The sequence below is a fragment of the Pan paniscus genome, chromosome 17 (assembly GCF_029289425.2).
Source record: "Pan paniscus chromosome 17, NHGRI_mPanPan1-v2.0_pri, whole genome shotgun sequence".
Taxonomy (NCBI): domain Eukaryota; kingdom Metazoa; phylum Chordata; class Mammalia; order Primates; family Hominidae; genus Pan; species Pan paniscus.
The window spans coordinates 74,135,052-74,157,266 of record NC_073266.2 but is presented as its reverse complement, the minus strand read 5'-3'; the positions used below and the strand labels follow the sequence as shown (position 1 = coordinate 74,157,266).

The following is a 22,215-nucleotide window of genomic DNA, read 5'->3' as shown; positions in this document are numbered from 1 at the left end:
TAAAAATGATAAAAACATAGGGAATGTTCTTTATTGTGTGTGTGATGGTAATGTAGCTATGCCCAAAGGGGAACTCTCTTAAGAATAGGTCTATATTTTCCTTAAATAACAAAAATGCAGTATTTTACATGTTTTTAGTTCATGCTTATGGTATTTAACTTCCATAAAGGTGTAGAATGAATATTCACAGTGGTTTAAGATTTAATTCATAACACTGTCCAACTTGCCAATTCTAGGGAACAGCTGCCACCAACAATATATCAGCAACACCTACATTTTTGTTTTTTCGAAACAAAGTGAGAATTGATCAATATCAAGGAGCAGATGCTGTGGGATTAGAAGAAAAAATCAAGCAGCACTTAGAAAATGACCCTGGAAGCAATGAGGACACAGATATTCCAAAAGGCTATGTATGTAGACTGAAAAGTGAAATCATAATGTATAATATCTTGTACATGTCATTATTGGGCTAAAATGAAATATAACTATGTTTCCATCTTCTATCTCTTACTGGTTTAGAATACTTTTAAATAAGAGCTTTCAAATTTATTAGCTGACTGTTGAGTTTTGTCTGTATGTGTACGTTTGTGTGTGTGTTAAGCCTCTATCATAAATCATTTTTCCTAAATTTCTCCTAATTTTCTTTGCCACTTTTTAAAAATCTGCTTTCTGAACTATTTTAACAGCCATTTAAAAATACTTGCTTTATACTTTTTTTTCCAGAAAATGTAGAAATGTGCATTAGAAATTTTTTTTTCACTTTTTGACAGTTATGTAAAATGACTTACAGGTTTTAATTATGGCCATTAACTCCTTTTACTGCCACTCACTTCCTATAGTTTTATCTTTTTAAATGTATGCCCTCTTTTCTGGCCCTCTATTTAAAAAAAAAAAAAAAAAGTCTAATTACTGATTTTGTTTTAGAATCAAATTTGACTTTGTTATCACATGTATTATTCTAGGTTCTAAGAGTAAGTTATTTCAAATAACAACATAAAGACTTAAGAATCTAAAGGATAGTGTGTGGAAACTGCAGAGTATAAATAGTTAGAATGCAGCATTTTTAATTTGAGAGCTATTCAAGAAGGAAGCAAAATTTGGAAGTAGCACTTCATGGTATTAGATTTGCTTATACAAATAGGTAAATCCTGTATACTAAGAGATATATATAGTTTTTAATTTCTCTCGTTACAAAGTTACTGCACTGGCAGATCAAAGAATGAATTTTAAAAAAAGTTACCTCAAGTTAAAGTTAATATCTTTTTTTTTTTTTTTTGAGGCGGAGTCCCTCTGTCACCCAGGCTAGAGTGCAGTGACACGATCTCAGCTCACTGCAACCTCTGCCTCCAGGGTTCAAGCTATTCTCCTGCCTCAGCCTCCCCAGTAGCTGGGATTACAGGCACCTGCCACCATGCCCAGCTAATTTTTGTATTTTTCGTAGAGACGAGGTTTCACCATGTTGGCCAGGCTGGTCTCGAACTCCTGACCTCAGGTGATCCACCTGCCTTGGCCTCCCAAAGTGTTGGGATTACAGGCGTGAGCCACTGCACCTAGCCAAAGCTAATATCTTAAACAAGGTATAACAGGCATATTAAAGCAGATCTGTGTCATGGAGCTACAAGTCCTGCCTGTAAGTCTAAATTCATGCCGAATGAAGAGATGCTATAGTCCAAAAAAAAAATGAGAGATTCTTTGTATATGGGTGTGTAGTAGGAGATTGTAAGAGTGTCAGAAAGCATCAGTAATGTGATACCAGCATTAATTTAGGGAAGTACAATTACTGTTTATTTAAAATAGACCTGTAATTTGAAATTGTAATGTCCAATTAGGAAGTATCAACATATCGTTTATGTCAGGGTTGTTACATCTTTTGGACAGTTTTGGAAATCATTTAACTTGTAAACCATTGTGTTTATATCTTTGTATTTTTTTCCCTTTATTACTAAGGGTGTTTGCATTAAAAAGTCTTAGGAACACAGCAGTCTTGTTGCCTAGCTACAGGCATACTTCTTTTACACATCTGCTGTGGTATGAGTGTTTTGGCCTCAGATAGGAAATAGGCAGGAAAAAATGAAGTTTTAAGAAATAAAAATTTAGTTTTTGTGCAAATGTTATGGATAAAATATGAAAAGCTGTTATTTTTAAATGTCCCTTTTTTTCTGTCAGGTGTCAATCAAGACATTAAAGTTTTGAACTATTTAGGTCTTACAGGGTTATTCAGTATTTAAATTTGGTAATCTTATATAACAATGATACCATTATAACTCCCAAGAAATTTAATATTGATACAATATTTCTAATTATCCTACAGTTAAATTTTCTTAATTATCCCCAAAATATTCTTTATGGCTGTTTCCCACCATTTAGGATCAAATCAAGGATCATGCATTGCATTTAAGTTGTCCTAATTAATGTTCTTTAGTCTAGAAACTTTTCTCTGCCTTTTTTTTCTGTCATGGTTTTCCATTTTGAAAGTCTAAACCAGCGCTGGTCTAGTAATATGGTAGCCACTAGGCACACTTGTCTATTGAACATTTTGTTATATGACTGGTGCAACTGAGGAACTTAATATTTAATTTTATCTAATTTTAATTAATTTAATTTTAAATTGCCACATGTGGCTAATGAGTATCATATTGAATAGCATGGGTCTAGGCTGTTTTATTTAATTAATTTTTTTTTTTTTTTTGAGATGGAGTTTCACACTTTTGTCCAGGCTGGAGTGAAGTGGCACGATCTGCAACCTCCACCGTCCCCCTGGCCCCTGCCCCTGCCACTCGTTTGAAGCAATTCTCCTGCCTCGGGCTCCCAAGTAGCTGGGATCATAGGTGCCCACCACCACACCCAGCTACTTTTTGTATTTTTAGTAGAGAGGGTGTTTCACCATGTTGGCCAGGCTGGTCTCAAACTCCTGACCTCAGGTGATCCACCTGCCTTAGCCTCCCAAAGTGCTAGGATTACTCGTGTGAGCCACTGCAACTAGCTAGGATATCTGTTTTATAGACTGTTGTGTATTCTGGATTAACCTGATTATTTTCCCATGATTGGCATGTTGATTATAAAGGTAGCAACATTTATTTCTCATTGCAGGTTTTCAGAATATGTCAGTTTCCACTTATGTCAAATATGCAATGTAATAATGCCAGTTTGTCCCAGACAGTTTGTATAACAAAATACTTTAATGCAGCCCTTTAAATATGTTTTGTGGGCTGGGCGTGTGGTGGCTCACGCCTGTAATCCCAGCACTTTGGGAGGCTGAGGCGGGTGGATCACCTGAGGTCAGGAGTTCAAGACCAGCCTGGCCAACATCAGAAACCCCATCTCTACCAAAAATACAAAAATTAGCCAGGTGCAGTGGCGCACTGCTGTAGTCCCAGCAACTCGGGAGGCTAAAGCAGAATTGCAGGAGGCGGAGGTTGCCTTGAGCCAAGATTGCGCCACTGCAACTCCAGCCTGGGCAACAGAGGGAGACTTTGTTTCAAAAAAAAAAAAAAAACATATATATGTTTTGTGTGCCCCACAATAAATAAAAACAAAAACTATTTAGAAGAATTTACCCACTTAGTTTATTTTTATCATTTAGGTATTGCAAGTCTGACTGTAATGTTGTCTTAATCCTAGATACCATATTGAAGTGACATATAGATAGGATGGAAGACAAAAACATTTTAAAGATTTTGTCAAAACTGCCCTTTTAAGGAAAATGTTCATAATGCTCCGAATAATTCTGCTATAGTAAAACTTTGCTCTGTAGCCCTTTTTTCTTCCCTCCCCATCTTTTAAATTGGCTATACGTTACCCTGAGTAATACACTTACTATAACATTTTAGCTTTGAAAGCATTTAGGCTGTTTTATCTGTAACTAGAGGTCTATACTAATGATTATTACCATTTTCATATTTACTTGACATACAAAGTTTTCTTCAGTCTTTGAGAATTATGTATGTATGTATTCGTATCTTTAAAAAACATAATGAAAACCCTTTGAGATAGAGAGGTGAACATGTGACTCATCTATAATACTTAGTAGACTTGAAAAGTAATCCTTGTTTAGGAGATAAAATGGATACTTTTCTAGAACAATACACTTTTACCAAAATCAACTCTACTAGAAGCAGAACACCTAAAAAGACCAGCACCATAGAGAAATAGAAGAAATAGTAGTAAAGATTTCTTCCATAAAGGCTTCTGTGACTTTACAGATAAATGTTGCCAAATCCATATAAAGATCAGGTAATCTAGTGTTACTGTAACTACTTAAGATCTTAAGTAAAAAGAAAACTTCTAAATTTATTTTTGAACTGTGACATTGATCTGATAATTTGACAAAGTATGCACCAAAAAAGAAAGCTGCAGACCAGTTTCAATTATGAATATTGATGTAAAATTTTTAAATAAAGTGTTAGTAAACAAAATTCAATAATATCATCATGGGCTGGGCGTGGTGGCTCATGCCTGTAATCCCAGCACTTTGGGAGGCTGAGGTGGGCAGATCACTTGAGGCCAGGAGTTGGAGACCAGCGGGGCCATTGTGAAACCCCATCTCTACTAAAAATACAAAAAGTAGCCAGACATGGTGGCACATGCCTGTAATCCCAGCTACTCAGGAGACTGAAGCAGGAGAATCACTTGAACCCGGGAGGTGGAGGTTTCAGTGAGCCAAGATAACACCACTGTACTCCAGCCTGGGCGACAGAGTGAGAATGTCTCAAAAATAATAATAATAATAATAATAACAAAATTGAGTTTTTTTAAAGCATGTAAGAGTTGTTTATATTAGGAAATTTACTTAATCTGTCACATTAATAGACCTAAGGAGAAAAATCATGATCTCCAAATATGCAGAAAAGGCATTTGACAAAATTTAAATACCCCTTTATTCCTAAAGCATTCAGTAAAATCTTAACAAGGGAACATTACTAAAGTCAGAAATAAGACAAGCATGACCAACCGCTGTTAACACAACTCTGATGTGTGGGAGGTATGGAAGTGTTAGTTAATAAAGTATACAGAGATGGGCATGTGCTGACACCACAGGGAAGCAAATGGTAAAATCCAAAGTATTGAGAAATCTATAAGCTAAATGACTAGATTAAAAGAGATTTCAGAGACATATTAACCAAATATATATATATATATTTTTTTTTTTTTTTTTTTTTTTGGAGACAGAGTCTTGCTCTGTCCCCAGGCTGGAGTGCAGTGGTGTGATCTCAGCTCACTGCAACCTCCGCCTCCCAGGTTCAAGAAGTTCTCTTGCCTCAGCTTCCCGAGTAGCTGGGATTACAGGTGCCCGCCACCATGCCTGGCTAATTTTTGTATTTTTAGTAGAGACAGAGTTTCACCATGTTGGACAAGCTGGTCTCAAACTCCTGACCTCAGGCGATTCACCCGCCTCGGCCTCCTAAAATGCTGGGATTACAGGGGTGAGCCACCCCGACCCGGCCTCCAAATATAATGTTTATACTTTTTTTTTTTTTTTTTTTTTGAGACAGGGTCTTGCTCTGCTGCCTGGGCTGGAGTACAATGGTGCAATTTCAGCTCACTGCAGCCTTGATTTCCTGAGCTCAAGCCATCCTCCCAGCTCAGCCTCCCAATTAGCTGGGACTAAAGGCACATGCCACTGCACCCAGCTAATTTTTTTTTTTAAGTTTTTTAGAGACAAAGTCTCACTATGTTGCCCAGGCTGCTCTTGAACTCCTAAGCTCAAGCTGTCCACCCACCTTGGCCTCCCAAAGTGCTGGGATTAGAAGCATGAGCCATCGTACCAGGCCTTTTTCTTTTTATCTCTATTATTGGCGTATACTTTTTTGGATCTTTATTCTGCGTGTAACAATTCAAGTGTGAAATATTTATGAGACAGTGGAGGAAATTTGACCACTGATTTGATGGTGTTAAGGAATTATTGATTGTGATAATGATATTGAGAATGTTTTTTTTTAAGTTCTTGTTGCTTAGAAATTCATACTGAAATGTTCATGAATGAAATGAAAAGATGCTTTTTTTTTTCAAACTAATCAGGAGGAGAGTTAGGATGTAGTTGGGGGTTAAAGGTGAGGCAAGAGTGGCCTTCAGTTGATGATTATTGTAGCTGGAGGTGGTGGATACATGGGATTTACTATATTATTATATTTTTGTCTGTTTGAAATTTTTCATGATAAAAACTTTAAGTCCTTATTTGCTACTCATCTTAAATTGGACATCTTCATAGATATAAAGAGTCCTTGGCCACTAGAAGAGGGAAATAGGCTTTCTTTGGATCTTACAGATATTTTAATTTGCATATTTTCTTCTGTAAAACACTTATTTTTTAAAGTATAAGTCAACATTTTATAATCTTAAAGACATCATTTCTGATACCTTATCAAGTAGGCTAAGCCTAGACTTGGCTTTAATAATTGATGGTAGATCTCAGTCAGAAATGCAAATGAAAGGACTACTGTAAAAGTTTTATGAACTGTTTTAAAAGTGTTTTCTTTAAAATTGCCTAAAGAGAATCAGAGATTTAAATTTTTTAAACATTTTTATACCTAATCCAAATATGTTGCCTAAAATCTTGCAATTTTTTTTTCAGATGGATTTAATGCCTTTTATTAACAAAGCTGGTTGTGAATGTCTTAATGAAAGTGATGAGCATGGATTTGACAACTGTTTACGAAAAGACACGACCTTCTTGGAATCTGACTGTGATGAACAGGTAATTGAGGGCTGAAGATAAGCTTGTGGAGATTATCACTATTTATGCCTGCTCTTGTTTCTTGTTCCCATTTTGTGGCTTACGTCTCTCCTTCCCAGATGATCACTTCTTCCTTTCATTTCTATAGCTTTTAGTTTCTTTGACTTTTGTTTTTTGACCATACATACCCACCTTCTTTCTCTGTTCTTGTATGTGGGCTGCCAGGTGCACTAAGAAAAATTGCTGAACTCTTGGGTGGGACCCACTGCAGAATTGAGCTCTTACCACTGTTTGGTCTTTTTGTTCATCCTTAACCTGACTTCCATACCTTCTTCCCACTCAGATGAATTTGTATATGAGAAATAGAGACTAATGAGATGAGCACTCCCTGTGTGGCTAACTCCTTTCTCCTAGATAGAAACCTGTATTATATTCCCTATGCTTCCCTGCCTTGCCCTTATCACAAAGTAAGTTGGGTGTTACCACCTTGATCAAGCTTTTTAAATCTTCATTTTGGCTGTTACTTTTCTCAGTTTACTTTCTCTTCCATTGTCTCTGATTTGTCCCATTCCAGTTCATCTTCTATACAGTAACAGAAGTTATTTTTCTAAAATATAAAGTTGCATGTTTCCCTTCCTTAGAAGAGTAAAATGACTCTTCACTGGCTTTAGGAAGAGGCTGACTTGATCTGTTTTTAACTTTCTCATCTCTTCTGCTCTTCACCTACAGTTCAGTTCCCTAATCATGTCGTGCTTATTATTTTTTGATACACTATTATGGGTCAAGTATAAAAAGTATTGGTGTAACTAAAGGAAATAGCCTCGTTATTTTCTTAGGCAGATAAACCACAACATGATTCTGAAATCATAAATCCAGACCCCATCTTTCCATGCTGTAACCCCAGAGCCACCATGTTTTTCAGCTTTGAGAGTATCATTCACATTGTGTTTCTTGTAAATGGTGCCCTAAAAATAATGTAATAATGCTAATCAGCAGGACTGGTTCAGGCTTCATGAAATTTTCCTGCTCAGGAAATCTTCCCAGGGTAGATGCATAGGTACGTACATCAAACACACTTTTGGCTGGAAAGAAGATTGAGCAAATGATCCAGAAGAGTTTCGGAGAGAGAAACATTCTGACAGTGTTTCATATTCCTCTTCCCTTTTGTGGCCTTCCAGATTCAGTCAGTCAAGTAAATGTAGAATGGAAGTTTGGAGGTTACTTCAGAGCTGTAAGAACCCTATTCTCTTGAGTTTGGGATCAGAGTCCATTTCAGGGCTAGTCTCTGCATAACCTGTGTATTGCCTCTAAATCGTCAAGTGATGTGGATAGATACTTGACAAATAAACCATCGTAGAGCTATGTGCTAAAATGTTAGTTTAAATTTTATTTTGAGAATTTTGTTTGATTTGTTAGAAAGCAGGTTGCTTGCCAGTTTATAGCTCATAAGACCTTACATTCCTATGCATAGTTTTAGTATTTACTTGATTAATTTTTTCTTGTATTCCCTTATATACATAACTAATAGGAGTATTTCTCAAATGTTATCTAATCAAGTGACTTTCCACTTGCTGATTTTTCATATTACGTTGGTTTTGTTCGATGAATTAGGTTGGTTTTTTTTCTTGCCTGTTATTTTCATTCTGCTTCAGTAGTTTATGTACTCAAGGTGTACAAGAGCCCTTTAAAATGAAACTCTTTCTTCACAGCTGCTTATTACTGTGGCATTCAATCAACCTGTTAAGCTTTATTCCATGAAATTTCAAGGGCCAGATAATGGTGAGTAAAGGATAGCTTTTCTTTAAACTAACTTCTGCTTTGTAGAACTGTTAGCATAAAATTAAAACTTTTTATTAAATAGAGGTACTTGTTTTTTTTTCTTTTTTTTCTTTCTTTTCTTTTTTTTTTTTTTTTTTTTGAGACAGAGTCTTGTGCTATTGCCCAGGCTGGAGTGCGGTGGTGCAATCTTAGCTCACTGTAATCTCTGCCTCCTGGGTTCAAGTGATTCTCCCACCTCTGCCTCCCAGGTAGCTGGGACTGGGACTACAGGCAGGCGCCACCACGCCTGGCTGATTTTTGTATTTTTAGTACAGGATTTCACCATCTGTTGGCCAGGCTGTTCTTGAACTCCTGACCTCAAGTGATCCACCCACCTTGGCCTCCCAGAGTGCTAAGATTACAGGCGTGAGCACCGCACCTGGCCTGTTTTGGAACAAAGCAAGATGTAAATGAATGAGTAAATAATGTGAGATTATTAGGTACTGAAAGTATGAAAGAAAGAGAACTTAGTTATTTTTATACTTTTTCATTTTAAAATTTGTTTCCTTTTAATCTGAGAAGTGCTGAATCCTTTTTTCCAACTGTTCTAAAACTGTAGGTTTTGAGCAGCCGTATTTTAGAATCAAAACTGAAAGATTTATTTCAAACCCCTTTTATTTTGAGGAAACTGAGGCTCCAGATATTCCCGTTTGTGCCCTATTAATAGTATCATTTTTTTATATCGATGCATGTAAATATGATTGTGCAGACTTAGGATTTCTCTTCTTGTAAAATAAAGAATTTTCCTTTTTTGCCCCCCCATTTTTTCTTTTTCTCTTAAGCTTTTTCTGAGGGGGAATAGGGGAATGGAGACTAGGGTTCTGATTTTTTTTTTTTTTTCGATTGATTGGAAGAAATAGCCAAGGCCTTATTTAGAAGATAGCATTTTCTTATTTGTTCTGCTAAATTTTCATGTTAATAATTTTTTATTAATAAAATTGTACTTTTACTCTGAAATTACAAAGTATTTGTATAAGCAAATGCTGTAGAAATGAGTCTTTTCCTTCTTCAGCCACAAAATATGGGTCTTAAATCGTGCCTTGAAGTTAAAGGGATTAAGGCATTCTATACATGGGACTTTACCACTTATCACATCCTAATCTAATCCCTAAAATGAAATTTGGCTATTTTTATTAATTTTCTTTTGGCTAAATGTTGTCACTGATAATGCTCTCCTCCTAAATAACTGAATGTACCAACTATTGGCAACTATAAGATATAGCTCAAATGCTATTTCTTTTATGAAACTTTTTGTTAACCTGCATATATTGTCAGAATCTATTGTCACCTTCCTTGTACCTCCTCTCCTGTGGTATTTTGTTTATCGTAGCATGTCTTTTGTAGTTAGGGGGCAGGGACTCCCTCTGTGTGTGTGTGTCTGTTTTAATCTTATATTCCTAATATTTACCACAGTGTTAGCTAGGCCAAGAAGGAACCAGTAAATGTGTTTTGGAAAATAAAGGATTGGCTACCTGAATACTCAGACTTTCGTACAAGTTCTAATAATGGAGTTATTTGAAGTATATGTGTATTGATTTGTGTGTGTCTGTGTATAGTGTGAGTGTAGTGGTAAAGGGAGTATAGTATATTTGAGGTTTTTAAACATTTCATTTTATTCTACCATTGTATAGGTCAGGGCCCTAAATATGTAAAAATTTTTATCAACCTACCCCGATCTATGGATTTTGAAGAGGCAGAAAGAAGTGAACCAACTCAAGCTCTGGAACTGACAGAGGATGATATTAAAGAAGATGGCATTGTTCCACTTCGTTATGTTAAGTTTCAGAATGTTAACAGTGTAACTGTAAGTAGTATTTCGTTCATATGTATTTAATAGGTTTGTGAGTAACAATACTATTTTCAGTATCCTAGGTGAGTCTAAGTGATTCTTTAAAGTGGTATTTATCCACTCAGTTTGAAATGAATAAAATGTATAATGGGATAAATTTTCTTCTTTTTAATTTATGTACCCTAAAGAGGAAGGACAGATTGATTTTTGAATATTTGTGGGGTTTTGTCAGTTATTTTATATGTATATGGTAAGTTTTGCTAGAAGTTTATTCTACAACTTTATACTAAAACTGAAGATATTTGTGCTTCATTCTTTATACCTGGTATAGTAGTGATGTGTTTGTAAAATCCTATTTACTTTTCTTGAATATGGAGTTTTTAAGTGTGGTGGTCATGATCTTAGTAAAAATGACTTTTTATTTTTTTTTATTTTTTGAGATGGAGTCTCGCTGTGTTGCCCGGGCTGACTTGAATTCTTGGGCTCAAATAATCTTCCCGCCTCAGCCTCCTGAGAAGCTGGGATTACAGGCATGTGCCACTGCACCTGGCTTAAAAATGACTTTTTAAAAAGATAATACTACATTTTATAAGATGACCTAAGGTATATCTGAATTTTTTCTTCCTTTGAGGCAGGTTCTTGCTTTGTTGTCCAGGCTGGAGTACAGTGGCACGACCTTGGTTCAGTATAGCCCTGATCTACTGGGCTCAGGTGATTCTCCCTCAGCCTCCAGAGCAGTTGCAACCGCAGGCACGTGCCACCTCACCCAGCTAATTTTTCATTTTTGTAGAGGTGAAGTCTCTCCCTGTGTGGCCTAGGCTGGTCTCAAACTCCTGGGCTCAAGCAGTCCTCCCACCTCAGCCTCCCAAAGTGCTGGGTTTATAGGCTTCAGCCACTACACCCAGCCTTTCTGAAGATTGACTAGTGCTTGAGGTGATTTTAAGTGATGTATTTTAGATGTCATTATTAAAGTGCCACTCTCAAGAATCAGCTAATTTTTAGCAGTTATTAATTGCTTTTAAAAAATTTAGCATTGAAACCTAGCTCACACTTCTCACCTACAGTCATTTAGAGGATTGGGTAGGACAGTTAGAAAAGAATAGCAGAATACTTAGAAAAAGAAAGTAGGAACCAGCACAGAGCCACTGAGAATGTCATGCCAAACTGGTACAGCTTGTTTGTTGTGATGGAATAATTCTATTTTTGTAAATTAGAAGAATGCTAAAGTATGTGTTCATTTAAGAATGTTTTTGAGAGTTTCACAGAATATACATAGTAGTAGTATGAAGAATTATAATTGGCTGGGTGTGGTGGCTCACTCCTGTAATCCCAGCATTTTGGGAGGCCAAGATGGGCAGATTGCTCGAGCCCATGATTTTGAGACCAGCCTGGGCAACATGGTGAAACCCCATCTCTACAAAAAAATACAAGAACTAGCTGGGCATGGTGGTGCGCCTGTAGTCCCAGCTACTCTGGAGGATCACTTGAGCCTGGGAGATTGAGGCTTCAGTGAGCCGCAGTTGTGTCATTACACTCCAGTCTGGGCGACAAAAAAAAAAAAAAATTATAATCAAGTTGAGTTTTAAGTATTAGAAATATCCTACCCAAATGAAATCAAAGAAAATTGTTATATTAAACTTAGTATACTCATTATCAAATATTTTCTTGAAATAACATATGGCTGCCTTTGAAAACAATAAAAACTGACCAATGAGTGGCATCTCAGAATGAAAGAAGTATGTTGTTTAAATCACGAGAGGCAGTTTTTAACTGGTCATGGGGGTACGCTGGTAGTCCCAGCTACTTGGGAGGCTGAGGCAGGGGCATCACTTGCACTAAAGAGTTCAGGACCAGCCTAGGTAACATAATGAGACCTTGTCTCAAAAAAGAGATAGGTGCAATATTTTAAAGTAGACAGTACCTAGAATATTGTGTTTTTAGAAATGGAGCAAATTTTTAAAATCCAATGTATGACAAAGGATCAATGAGTAAAACTTTTAGTTTTTAACATGCTGAGGGGAGTTATTAAATATAGAGTCAAGCTTAAAAAAAAATATGAGGCACATAGTATTGTTTTAGGAGCTGATTCCCAATACTATTTTTTCTTTTAATATTCTAGGAAATAGAATGGATACAGGAATATCAGAAAGAATATAACTTTAGAGATTTTCCTCAGTGAAAAACTATGATTTTAATAAAATTTCCAATGATAGTCTGTCCCATTGTAATTGTAACTCTTAATACCCTTTCAACATTCTCTGTAAAGAATTTAATTGCTGGGCGCGGTGGCTCACACCTGTAATCCCAGCACTTTGGGAGGCTGAGGCAGGAGGATTGCCTGAGCTCAGAAGTTCGAGACCACACTGGGCAACACAGTGAAACCCTGTCTCTACTAAATTAAAAAAAAAAAAAGAAAAAAAAATTAGCCGGGCGTGGCGGCATGTGCCTGTAGTCCCAGCTCCTCAGGAGGCTGAGGCAGGAGACTTGCTTGAACCTGAGAGCTGGAGGTTGCAGTGAGCTGAGATGGCACCACTGCACCCCAGCCTGGGCAACAGAGCAAGACTCCGTCTCTTAAAAAAAAAAAAAAAAAAATTAGCCGGGCGTGCTGGTGGGCTACTCGGGAGGCTGAGGCTGGAGAATCGTTTGAACCTGGGAGGCGGAGGTTGCAGTGAGTCGAGATCGTGCCATTGCACTCCAGCCTGGGCAACAGAGTGAGACTCCATCTCAAAAAATATATATAGAGAGAGAATTTAATTGTGACGCTGCCATACTATCACACCAAATTACCATGAACTTATATATATGGGTCTCTTGCCATGACATCTCTGGAGAAAGTGAGAATAGCAGGCAAACAGCCCTATAATTAATAGTCCTATCCTATAGGAGTACTAGTCTTAATGTTATATAATTTTGATTAATTTTTTTTTTTTTTTTTTGTGCCAGAGTTTTGCTCTTGTTGCCCAGGCTGGAGTGCAGTGGCACGATCTCAGCTCACTGCAACCTCCACCTCCTGGATTCAAGTGATTCTCCTGCCCCAGCCTCCCGAGTAGCTAGGATTACAGGTGCTGGTCACCACACCTGGTTAATTTTTTTGTATTTTTAGTAGAGATGGGGTTTTGCCACGGTGGCCAGGCTGGTCTCGAACTCCTGACCTCAGGTGATCTGCCCACCTCAGCCTCCCAAAGTGCTGGGATTACAGACGTGAGCCACCGCACCCAGCCTAGATTAATTTTTACAAAGAATGGAGAATATTTGTGTTATTAATTTAAGGAAATTGATTAAACTTAAAGCATGTTTGTGAAGAAGGATTGTAATTATAAATGCAAACTTTTTTTTGGTAGATATTTGTTCAGTCGAATCAAGGTGAAGAGGAAACAACAAGAATTTCATATTTTACTTTTATTGGTACTCCAGTCCAGGCAACAAATATGAATGACTTCAAACGAGTAAGTTTGCTTAAATGATACTTCGGGATAGTAAAAATATAATTTTAATGGAATAATTTCATGTATCTCAACGGTCACACTTTCTTTTAACGAAATAATTCAAAATTATATCATGTCATGAAATTTTACAAGGCTAAACTAGGATAGAAAGTTCCCCTAACTATATTTTTAGATATCCAACAAAGTAATCTTTAATAAAAAATGATGTCTTAACTGATAAAGAGTCTTTTAATGAATGACATCAACATAAGGGTAAAAATAATGGCTTGGTTATAGAAAGTGGTTAGTAATAATGGAAAAATGAAAGTAAAATCATTTGAAAGCAGTTGTGAGAATTAAATAACTTAGTTGACAGATTCTGGTGATTATTTCTGATGAAATTTTAAATTACTTGAATAATTTTATTTAAAAAAAATGGACTGAGTTTTAATATACTGACATGTTAACTTTCCAAACCATGTTTGTATGCTGAAATAGCACATTTCATCAAATAATGGTGAACAGGCAAGTTTTCTGAAGTATTTTTGTATATCTTTATGTGTGTGCATATAATTTTCTTTTGAAAAGACACAATTATAAGGTTTGTAAAGAATTAATAGGGTACATGGGGCCTTTGTTAATCCAGATTAATTCCTTCTGTATGTTACTGGAACAACTTCTAATGGGCAACAGTTCCCTAGCGTCACTGTTAAATATACAGCCAGAGATCATCAAAGTGCTACTGAGAGCTTTATCAGTACAGAGCGTTAGTTGCTATATACTCAGTTTAAATGTGGCAGCACAGAATAAATAGATATCCCACTGTCTCTAATGATTGCATCTGGCAGGCAGTCTAGAACTTGAGGAAGAGTTTCCTTAGGCCTGGCAATTCCTAGATGAAGAGGCTCCCAACAGACCCTTGTTGTGGAATTGAAGATGGAGAACATCTTGAGCACTCTCATTCTTTTTGGTGGCATCTACAGATCTTACTTTAATTCAATTATAGAAAAATGTATTAGATTGCATAACAGAGGATGATCTTACAAAATTGTATGCTGTTTTTACCAAATTGCAAACCTGGACAAGAGGTGTTTTAACTGGTTGTTTTCCAATTACTATTTTCCTGTCTCATAGCGTGATTACCTTTTGGGGACCGCAGGAATAATTATGTACTTTAGAGCAGTTATGTCTAGATGTTTCACATATGTATTATGACAGGTCAGAAGAAGCAGAGATTAAGCATCTACATTTTTACGATATGAAATATGTTTTATTGGGAAAATGTGTGAGCAACAAAGACGTCTTGGCTGCCTGCTTTGCCTTTTTGAATTAGATGCCATTGGACTTGGCTTTAAGTGTGCCTTGTGTGGTTTATTCTTAACTTAGTTTTTTATAAGATCTATTACTATAAATCTTACTATTTTCTCATATCATTCATTCATTTGGCTCTAGTTTCCTGTTTCTTACCTCAGTTTATGCTATTTGATTTTCATTTTTTTCTGTAACCACCATTCTATCTTGTTTATCTTCTTACCAGCTAGCCATTCAGTTAAAGTTTCTCTAATTTGCATGAATAATTATCCATCTAACTATCCGCCTCCACCTCGTGTTTAACATCCCCCTCACATCCCTTCTAGCCTAGTATTTTCTCTTTTCTGACTGTCAAACTGTGTTTTTGGGGGGCTGTCTTTAGGATAGCAAAGGTGTAAGACCTTTTTTGTTTGAGAGTATTTGTGCTTGTTTTATAACAGCCATTTATTCATTTGATTTTTTTTAACTTTAAATTACCATATGGTAGCAGTTCTCAAGCTTTTTGATCTCAGGACCTCTTTATATTATTAAATACTATTGAAGGCCAAAAAGAACTTTTGTTTATGTGGGCTATATTTATCTGATATTTGCCATTTATAAGTTAAAAGTGGGAAATATAAAAAATATTTGTAAATAATGAACACATGTTAATAAATATTTTTAAATTAAAAATAAGCATATTTTCTAAAAGATAAACCAATTTGGTAAGAAGAGCATTGATTCAGAATTTTATGATTTTTTTTTTTTTTTTTTTTTTGAGACAGGGTTTTGTTCTGTCACCCATGCTGCAGTGCAGAGGCACAGTTATGGCTTACTGCAACCTCAAACTCCTGGGCTCAAGTGATCCTTCAGCCTCAGCCTCATGAGTAGCTGAGACTACAGGCATGTGCCACCACACTCGGCTAATGTTTTATTTTTGTGTGGGGACAGGGTCTTACTATGTTGCCTAGGCTTCTCTGTTTACGAGCCTTATAGCATCCTTTCCTTCTCATAACTGCTTCTGCATTCAGTCAGCTTTCCTGTCACACATCATATAGCCCCTGGAAAACTCCCCTGGATACTTGTGAAGAGAATAAGAGTTTAAAAGGCAAAAAACAATTTAGCATTATGAAAATAGTGTTGACCTCCCAGACTCCTTGAGAGGGTCTTGGAGACCACACTTTGAGAACTGCTACAAGAATAATTTGAATACCATAATCTACTCCCTTGTTGGTGTTCTGGGCTTCTTAGCCCCTTGCTTTTAATGTTTAATAAATTTTAGTTGATTAAGTGATTTTCTTAGGTATATTAATATTGCATTTTCTTGTAATATTTCTGAATGACATTTGTACTGTAGTTACTCTTTGTCTTTTAGGGTTATTCTTTAAAAGTAAGCTAGTATTTCATTGTTTTTATATTGTACAAAGCAACAACTTTAATGTAGTTAAAGAAAAAGAGGGTTTACTTGTAACTGAAATTGGCCAGCTTAGTCCTTGTACAGATAGATTTGCTTATTAAAAATTATAATTGAGTTTGGTTCTCATTGAAGGAAATAATATGTGGTATGGTATCTTTTGTCCCTGTAGTACGATGCTAGTACAATAGTCTCTCCTTATCTGTCGGGGCGGGGGGATACGTTCTTAGACCCCCGGTGGATGCCTGGAACCACAGACACTAACAAACCCTGTACATACTGTGTATTTTCCTATACAGATGGTTCCCAACTTATGATGGTTCAAGTTTGCAATAGTGCAAAATTGATAATGCACTCAGTAGAAACCATTCTCTTAAGTGTGGGGCAGTTAAACATTTTTGACTTACAATATTTTCACCTTACAATGGGTTTACTTATTTTTATTTTTTTGAGATGGAGTTTCACTCTTGTCACCCAGGCTGTAGTGCAATGGTGCGATCTCAGCTCACTGCAACCTCCGCCTCCCGGGTTCAAGTGATTCTCCTGCCTCAGCCTTCCAAGTAGCTAGGATTACAGGCGCCTGCCACCATACCCGGCTAATTTTTGTATTTTTAGTAGAGATGGGGTTTCACCATGTTGGCCAGGCTGGTCTCGAACTCCTGACCTCACTGCCTGCCTTGGTCTCCCAAAGTACTGGGATTAGAGGCACGAGCCACCGTGCCTGGTCTTTACAATGGGTTTAATCGGGATATATTACCCCATCGGAAGTCGAGGAGCATCTGTACATATATACATACCGCTGATAATGTTTAATGTATAAATTAAGCACACTAAGACATTTAACAACAAAGCCAGAGCATGGTGGCTCATGCCTATAATCCCATCACTTCCGGAGGCCAAGGCAAGAAGATCACTTAAACCCAGGAGTTCAGGACCAGCTGGCAAACATAGTAAGACTCCATCTCTATTTAAAAAAAAAAAAAAAAAAAATTACCCATGCAAGGCGGTGGGTGCACCTGTAGTCCCAGCTACTTGGGAGGCCGAGGTGGGAAGATCACTTGAGCCCAGGAGTTCAAGACCAGCCTGATAAACATAGTAAGATTCCATCTCTATAAGAATACACACACACACACACACACACACACACACACACTCACACACTCACACACTCACACACTCTCTTACCCAGGCAAGGTGGTGGGCACACCTGTAGTTCTAGCTACCTGGGAGGCTGAGGTGGGAAGATCGCTTGAACCCTGGAGTTCAAGGCTGCAGCGAGCTAGGATCATGCCACTACACTCCAGCCTGGGTGACACAGCAAGATCCCGTATCAAAAAGAAAGAAAAATAAAAAAGATTAACACCAACTAATAATAAAATAGAGCAATTACAACAATATACTGTGGTTAAAAGTTAACATGGATATGGTCTCTCCCATGCTTGCTCTTTCTCTCACTGTCTCAAAATATCTTATTGTACTGCACCATAGGCAGTTGAAACTGCAGAAGGTGAAAGCATGGATAAGGAGGGACTACTCTTCAGTCATGATCTCTGTCTACAGCAAGTTTATATTCTTGTAGATAACATAGGGACAAACATAGGGAAAGTTAATCAAAATTAATCAAAGCTTAGTTCAAGGGTTTCTTTGTCTACAGAGTATTCTCAGACGTTACCAGCTAGGTGACTTTTCCTTTTCCCCCAACGACTGGGAAAGTCTGAGAATACTTTGTGAAGAAAGAGGGCCTTGAACTAAGTTTTGAGAGTAGAATTTGGACAGTTCAACAGGCAGCTATGGGCACCCTTGATAGAATGGAAAAGTAGGGACCTGGACATGAACTTAGGAAGGTGGAGGATTCGTTCAAGGACAAGTCACATGTGGCATGTCTTTTGTTTTACTTGTTTGCTCAGTCTGAATTAGTATATACATAGTAATTAGAATTGAAATTTTTTTCTTTTTTTTGAGACAGAGTCTTGCTCTGTTGTCCAGGCTGGAGTGCAGTGGTGCAATCTCGGCTCACTGCAAGCTCTGCCTCCCGAGTTTACCACATTCTCCTGCCTCAGCCCCTGTAGCAGCTGGGACTACAGGTGCCCGCTGCTACGCCCGGCTAATTTTTTTGTATATTTAGTAGAGACGGGGTTTCACCGTGTTAGCCAGGATGGTCTCGATCTCCTGACCTCGTTGATCTGCCCGCCTGGGCCTCCCAAAGTGCTGGGATTACAGGCGTGAGCCACCATGCCTGGCCTAGAATTGAAAATTTTGAAATAGATTTGGCATATATTTTATAGGCACAGGGAGGAAAATTTTGATGACCTCTGTGTAGTGAAGGGCGCTATATAAAATGGCTTAATGAATAATAAAGTAGATCAAATGTTTAGCATTTTCAGTTTATATTTTTATCTTGTGTGAGCTGTTTCTGGATAATTTCCATTTTTAGTATGTCACTGACTTCTTATGTCACTAAGATATCTGACAGAAGCTAAGGTAATGCTGTTGAATCTCCAATTGGATAGAAATCTTAGACAACCTTTCATGCTATTAACAACTTTTAAGGTTAGACTTTTAAGGTTTGACAGACTAGAATACCCCTTCCACTTGTCTGTTTTTGGCTCTTATAGGCATCATGCACAGATTATAATCTATACTTTGGCTGTTTGTTGTTGTCAATGGATTTTTTGTGTTGCAGCATGAAAAGCTTGCCATTGCCATCTTAATTGGAAGTAGATGTTTTTGCTAAAATATGCTCTTTATATGGATTGCTTTATTTTAATACAGAATTTTTAATTACAATTTTATAAAAATACAAAAATGAGAAAATTATAGGGGCTTCTGCTTCTTAGGAAATGAGGTGCATGTGAAAAGATTTTTATCACTATAATAAAAATAGGCTTTTCTAAACTGGCCATTCACCGTATCAGCTATTTTTGTAACATTTCTGTCTGTTTATTTTTCAGCTTTTTTAATCCAACTCAAATGAACTAAAAACAGAAGATATTTTAAAATGAAGTAATATAAAGATTGACCTTGTCTCACTCTACTCCCCTCCTTGCTTCTCTGCTCATCTAGCACCTGTCTGCTCTCACCCTTCCCATGTTCTCGCCATTGTTGGTGCAAGATTTCTACAGCTTCTATCATCTGGATCAGCCTTGTTACCTAGGTTTCCTCAACCATCTCTTTCTTCAGATCTCATCCTAGTTGTGTTTCTTAATTGGCCTTTTATTTTGTTTTGGCTTTTGTTTTGGGCTTGCAACTAGGTGCTTTAATTTTTTACCATACCGTGTTGCTCACTAGCCTTTTTATTTTTTTTACTTTCTACTGTTTCATATTTAATTTTGTATTACATTTTGAGGCATAACATCACAATGAAATTAAATTGTTATAAAATGTTTTAGATTTAACTAGTTGAATAGTTTTAATCCATTCTAAACTTTAAATTTTATTTCCTAGGAACTATAGAATTCTTTTGGAAATCAAATATAGCAGTTGCATCAAGTTCTTTTATGTTTGTGCTAGTTTAATATATTGATTACATTTCAGTTGAGGGGTGTTGGTTTTCTTTTCCTCGTTGGAATGTTAGCCCCAAAGTCCTTTTGATGACTGATTGGGGCGTGTTCTCTGCTTTTGCCCAAGTGAGCTCAAAACCAGTTGAAGGACTTATGGACTGAATATTAGGTTGGGTTAACATATTAATATAGAAGATCAATGGACTCTTTACTGAATAAATATTTTTTACACCTAATTTTTATGTACCTAAATTTTGGTTTGTCTGAGGTGTAATATAAAGACTTAAGAATGAATAAAAGAGCTTTACGTTTGGGATGACAATCCATGTTGGAATGTTGAATTTCTTCTTTTTTACAGAAAATACACATTGGCAAGTTGAGAGTTATCAACCTGTGAAACAGTATGCAGATTTGTGTCTTCCGTATCACATCTGCTAGAAGTTTAATTTTTAATATTTGTTTTTGTTTTCTTTTGCTTAATCTAATAGCTTTGTGTTTTGTGTTTCCCAAGTAATACAGTGATCAATAATGCTCTCAGTGTTTATCAGCACAAAATTTACTTGTGATAGAGATAATGCCAGTTCCCCTTCTAGTGGCTCTTAAAACCTGAATTTCTTACTCTTATCCACATTCTTTTATATGAAACTGCCTTTTTATCATCTTGCTACCTTGTGAGCTTTCTAACATGGTGTCTTTGGACCAAAGGGGAGTTCTTTTAAGGTACTAGAAGTGAGTTTTCTTAGGGTGGGAAAAACATTTCTAGGATTGTGTGATTGGGATTTCAGTGGAAAGCTTTCAGGTCTCTCATGAATGATGTTGACCCAGCTATGTTATATTTTAGACCAGACATGTACTGATGACCTTTATGAGTTTTGCTGGTATAGATACTGCCATTTAGAATAGAATCAGTGTAAAATATGAAAATTAAATGTATAAGTGTACACAGAAATCTTTCTACACAAACATACATTCAGTATTTTGCAAGTAGGTTTCTTTCGAGGCATTTTTGCCCAAAGAATACATTATCTAATGATAAACTGTAAGTTTTCGGTACATTTCTCAATTAGAACATAGTTTTCAAACTCTCCTGCAGAGAATTTGTTTTCTAGATTTGTTGGTAGAGAACAAATTTTTATTCTTCACATTTTTATGCTGCCACATATATAGCAACCAGAATGTTTTTTATAACCCTCCAATAGAGGATTTTTCTAATCATTGACAGAAACAAGGTTTATTCATTTCATTTTTAATAGTACTCTTACAGTAACCAGGATTTTTTTCTTAAACCAGAAAAAATTAGTCACTTTTAATATGTTTTCATTGCATGTCAATGTATTGAGGGGGAAAGTCTGGAAATTTGCTATATTGGGCATGAAGGACATGAGTTTAACATACGCTTCTAATTCCAGATTCTTTTGTGATCGACATTTGATTTCTAACTATCTAAAAATAGTATGTCAAATATGTTTTACTCATATAGCATCATTTTTTAAATTAACTTCTCTAAACTTTCAACGTTGTTTTTAAAAATTGCTACTTAAAAAAAAAAAAAAAAACAAAGAACTGTGTGAAACCAAAAATAGCCTGCATGTGTTTTATTTCTAATTCCTTGTGGCTGGGATTGGAGGGGAGGTCACAGTTTGCTTCAACAGTGAAAATACATTGCATGCCAGAAAAGATCCAAGGATAAAAATTAATACCAAGGTTTAAAACTGATTATTAGTATTTTTAATAACTCATTTAAAATCAATAGGATGTATATATAAACTTATTTTTGTTTTTCTAGGTAGTTGGCAAAAAAGGAGAAAGCCACTAAGGTACAAAAGACACTGGACAACCATATTGCAATCAGATCTACAGCTCCTGGATAATTGCTTGATTCTCGCCAGAGACTGTCAATGTTTCATTCATTGCCATTACCAATAAATCATTGCTTTTGTTCAGATGGTATCACTAGTGTTTCCATTGTAATCTTGACACATGCAATTGTAAATAAAAGTCACCACTTTTGCCAAGCTTAATTTTTGTCATTCTAAATCAGTATTTTCTCTTTTCATGTATTTGAAAACTGGTTAACTTCTGATTTTAGTAGAGACTTAAGTGTCTGGTAGTATATTGATTGAAAGCCAGTTTCTTTAGAAAAGGAGAAACTGTTCTAGGGAATTAAGAAGTACATGTGTACACATTCATGGCAAGTTATTTTGATAAGTGAACCTGGAACAGCTAACCATGTTAAATCATTACTGCATTTTTATTAAAGGACATTTGGATATCTGAGCTATGGAAATTACTCAAATTATAAATTA

General features: G+C 36.4%; 1 protein-coding gene across 1 annotated transcript in view; it reads left to right on the top strand.

Annotated features, from left to right (window-relative positions):
• Window positions 1-21,930, top strand: part of TXNL1 (thioredoxin like 1) — a 48,772-nt gene extending 26,842 nt beyond the window's left edge. Inside the window, exons 5-10 of the mRNA XM_003827245.5 lie at window positions 237-410; window positions 6,572-6,694; window positions 8,383-8,452; window positions 10,123-10,295; window positions 13,622-13,726; window positions 21,696-21,930. Coding sequence (XP_003827293.1) covers window positions 237-410; window positions 6,572-6,694; window positions 8,383-8,452; window positions 10,123-10,295; window positions 13,622-13,726; window positions 21,696-21,725 — 675 coding nt within the window. The 3' untranslated portion in view covers window positions 21,726-21,930. The remainder of the gene's footprint in view (window positions 1-236; window positions 411-6,571; window positions 6,695-8,382; window positions 8,453-10,122; window positions 10,296-13,621; window positions 13,727-21,695) is intronic.
• Window positions 21,931-22,215: the final 285 nt, after the last annotated feature.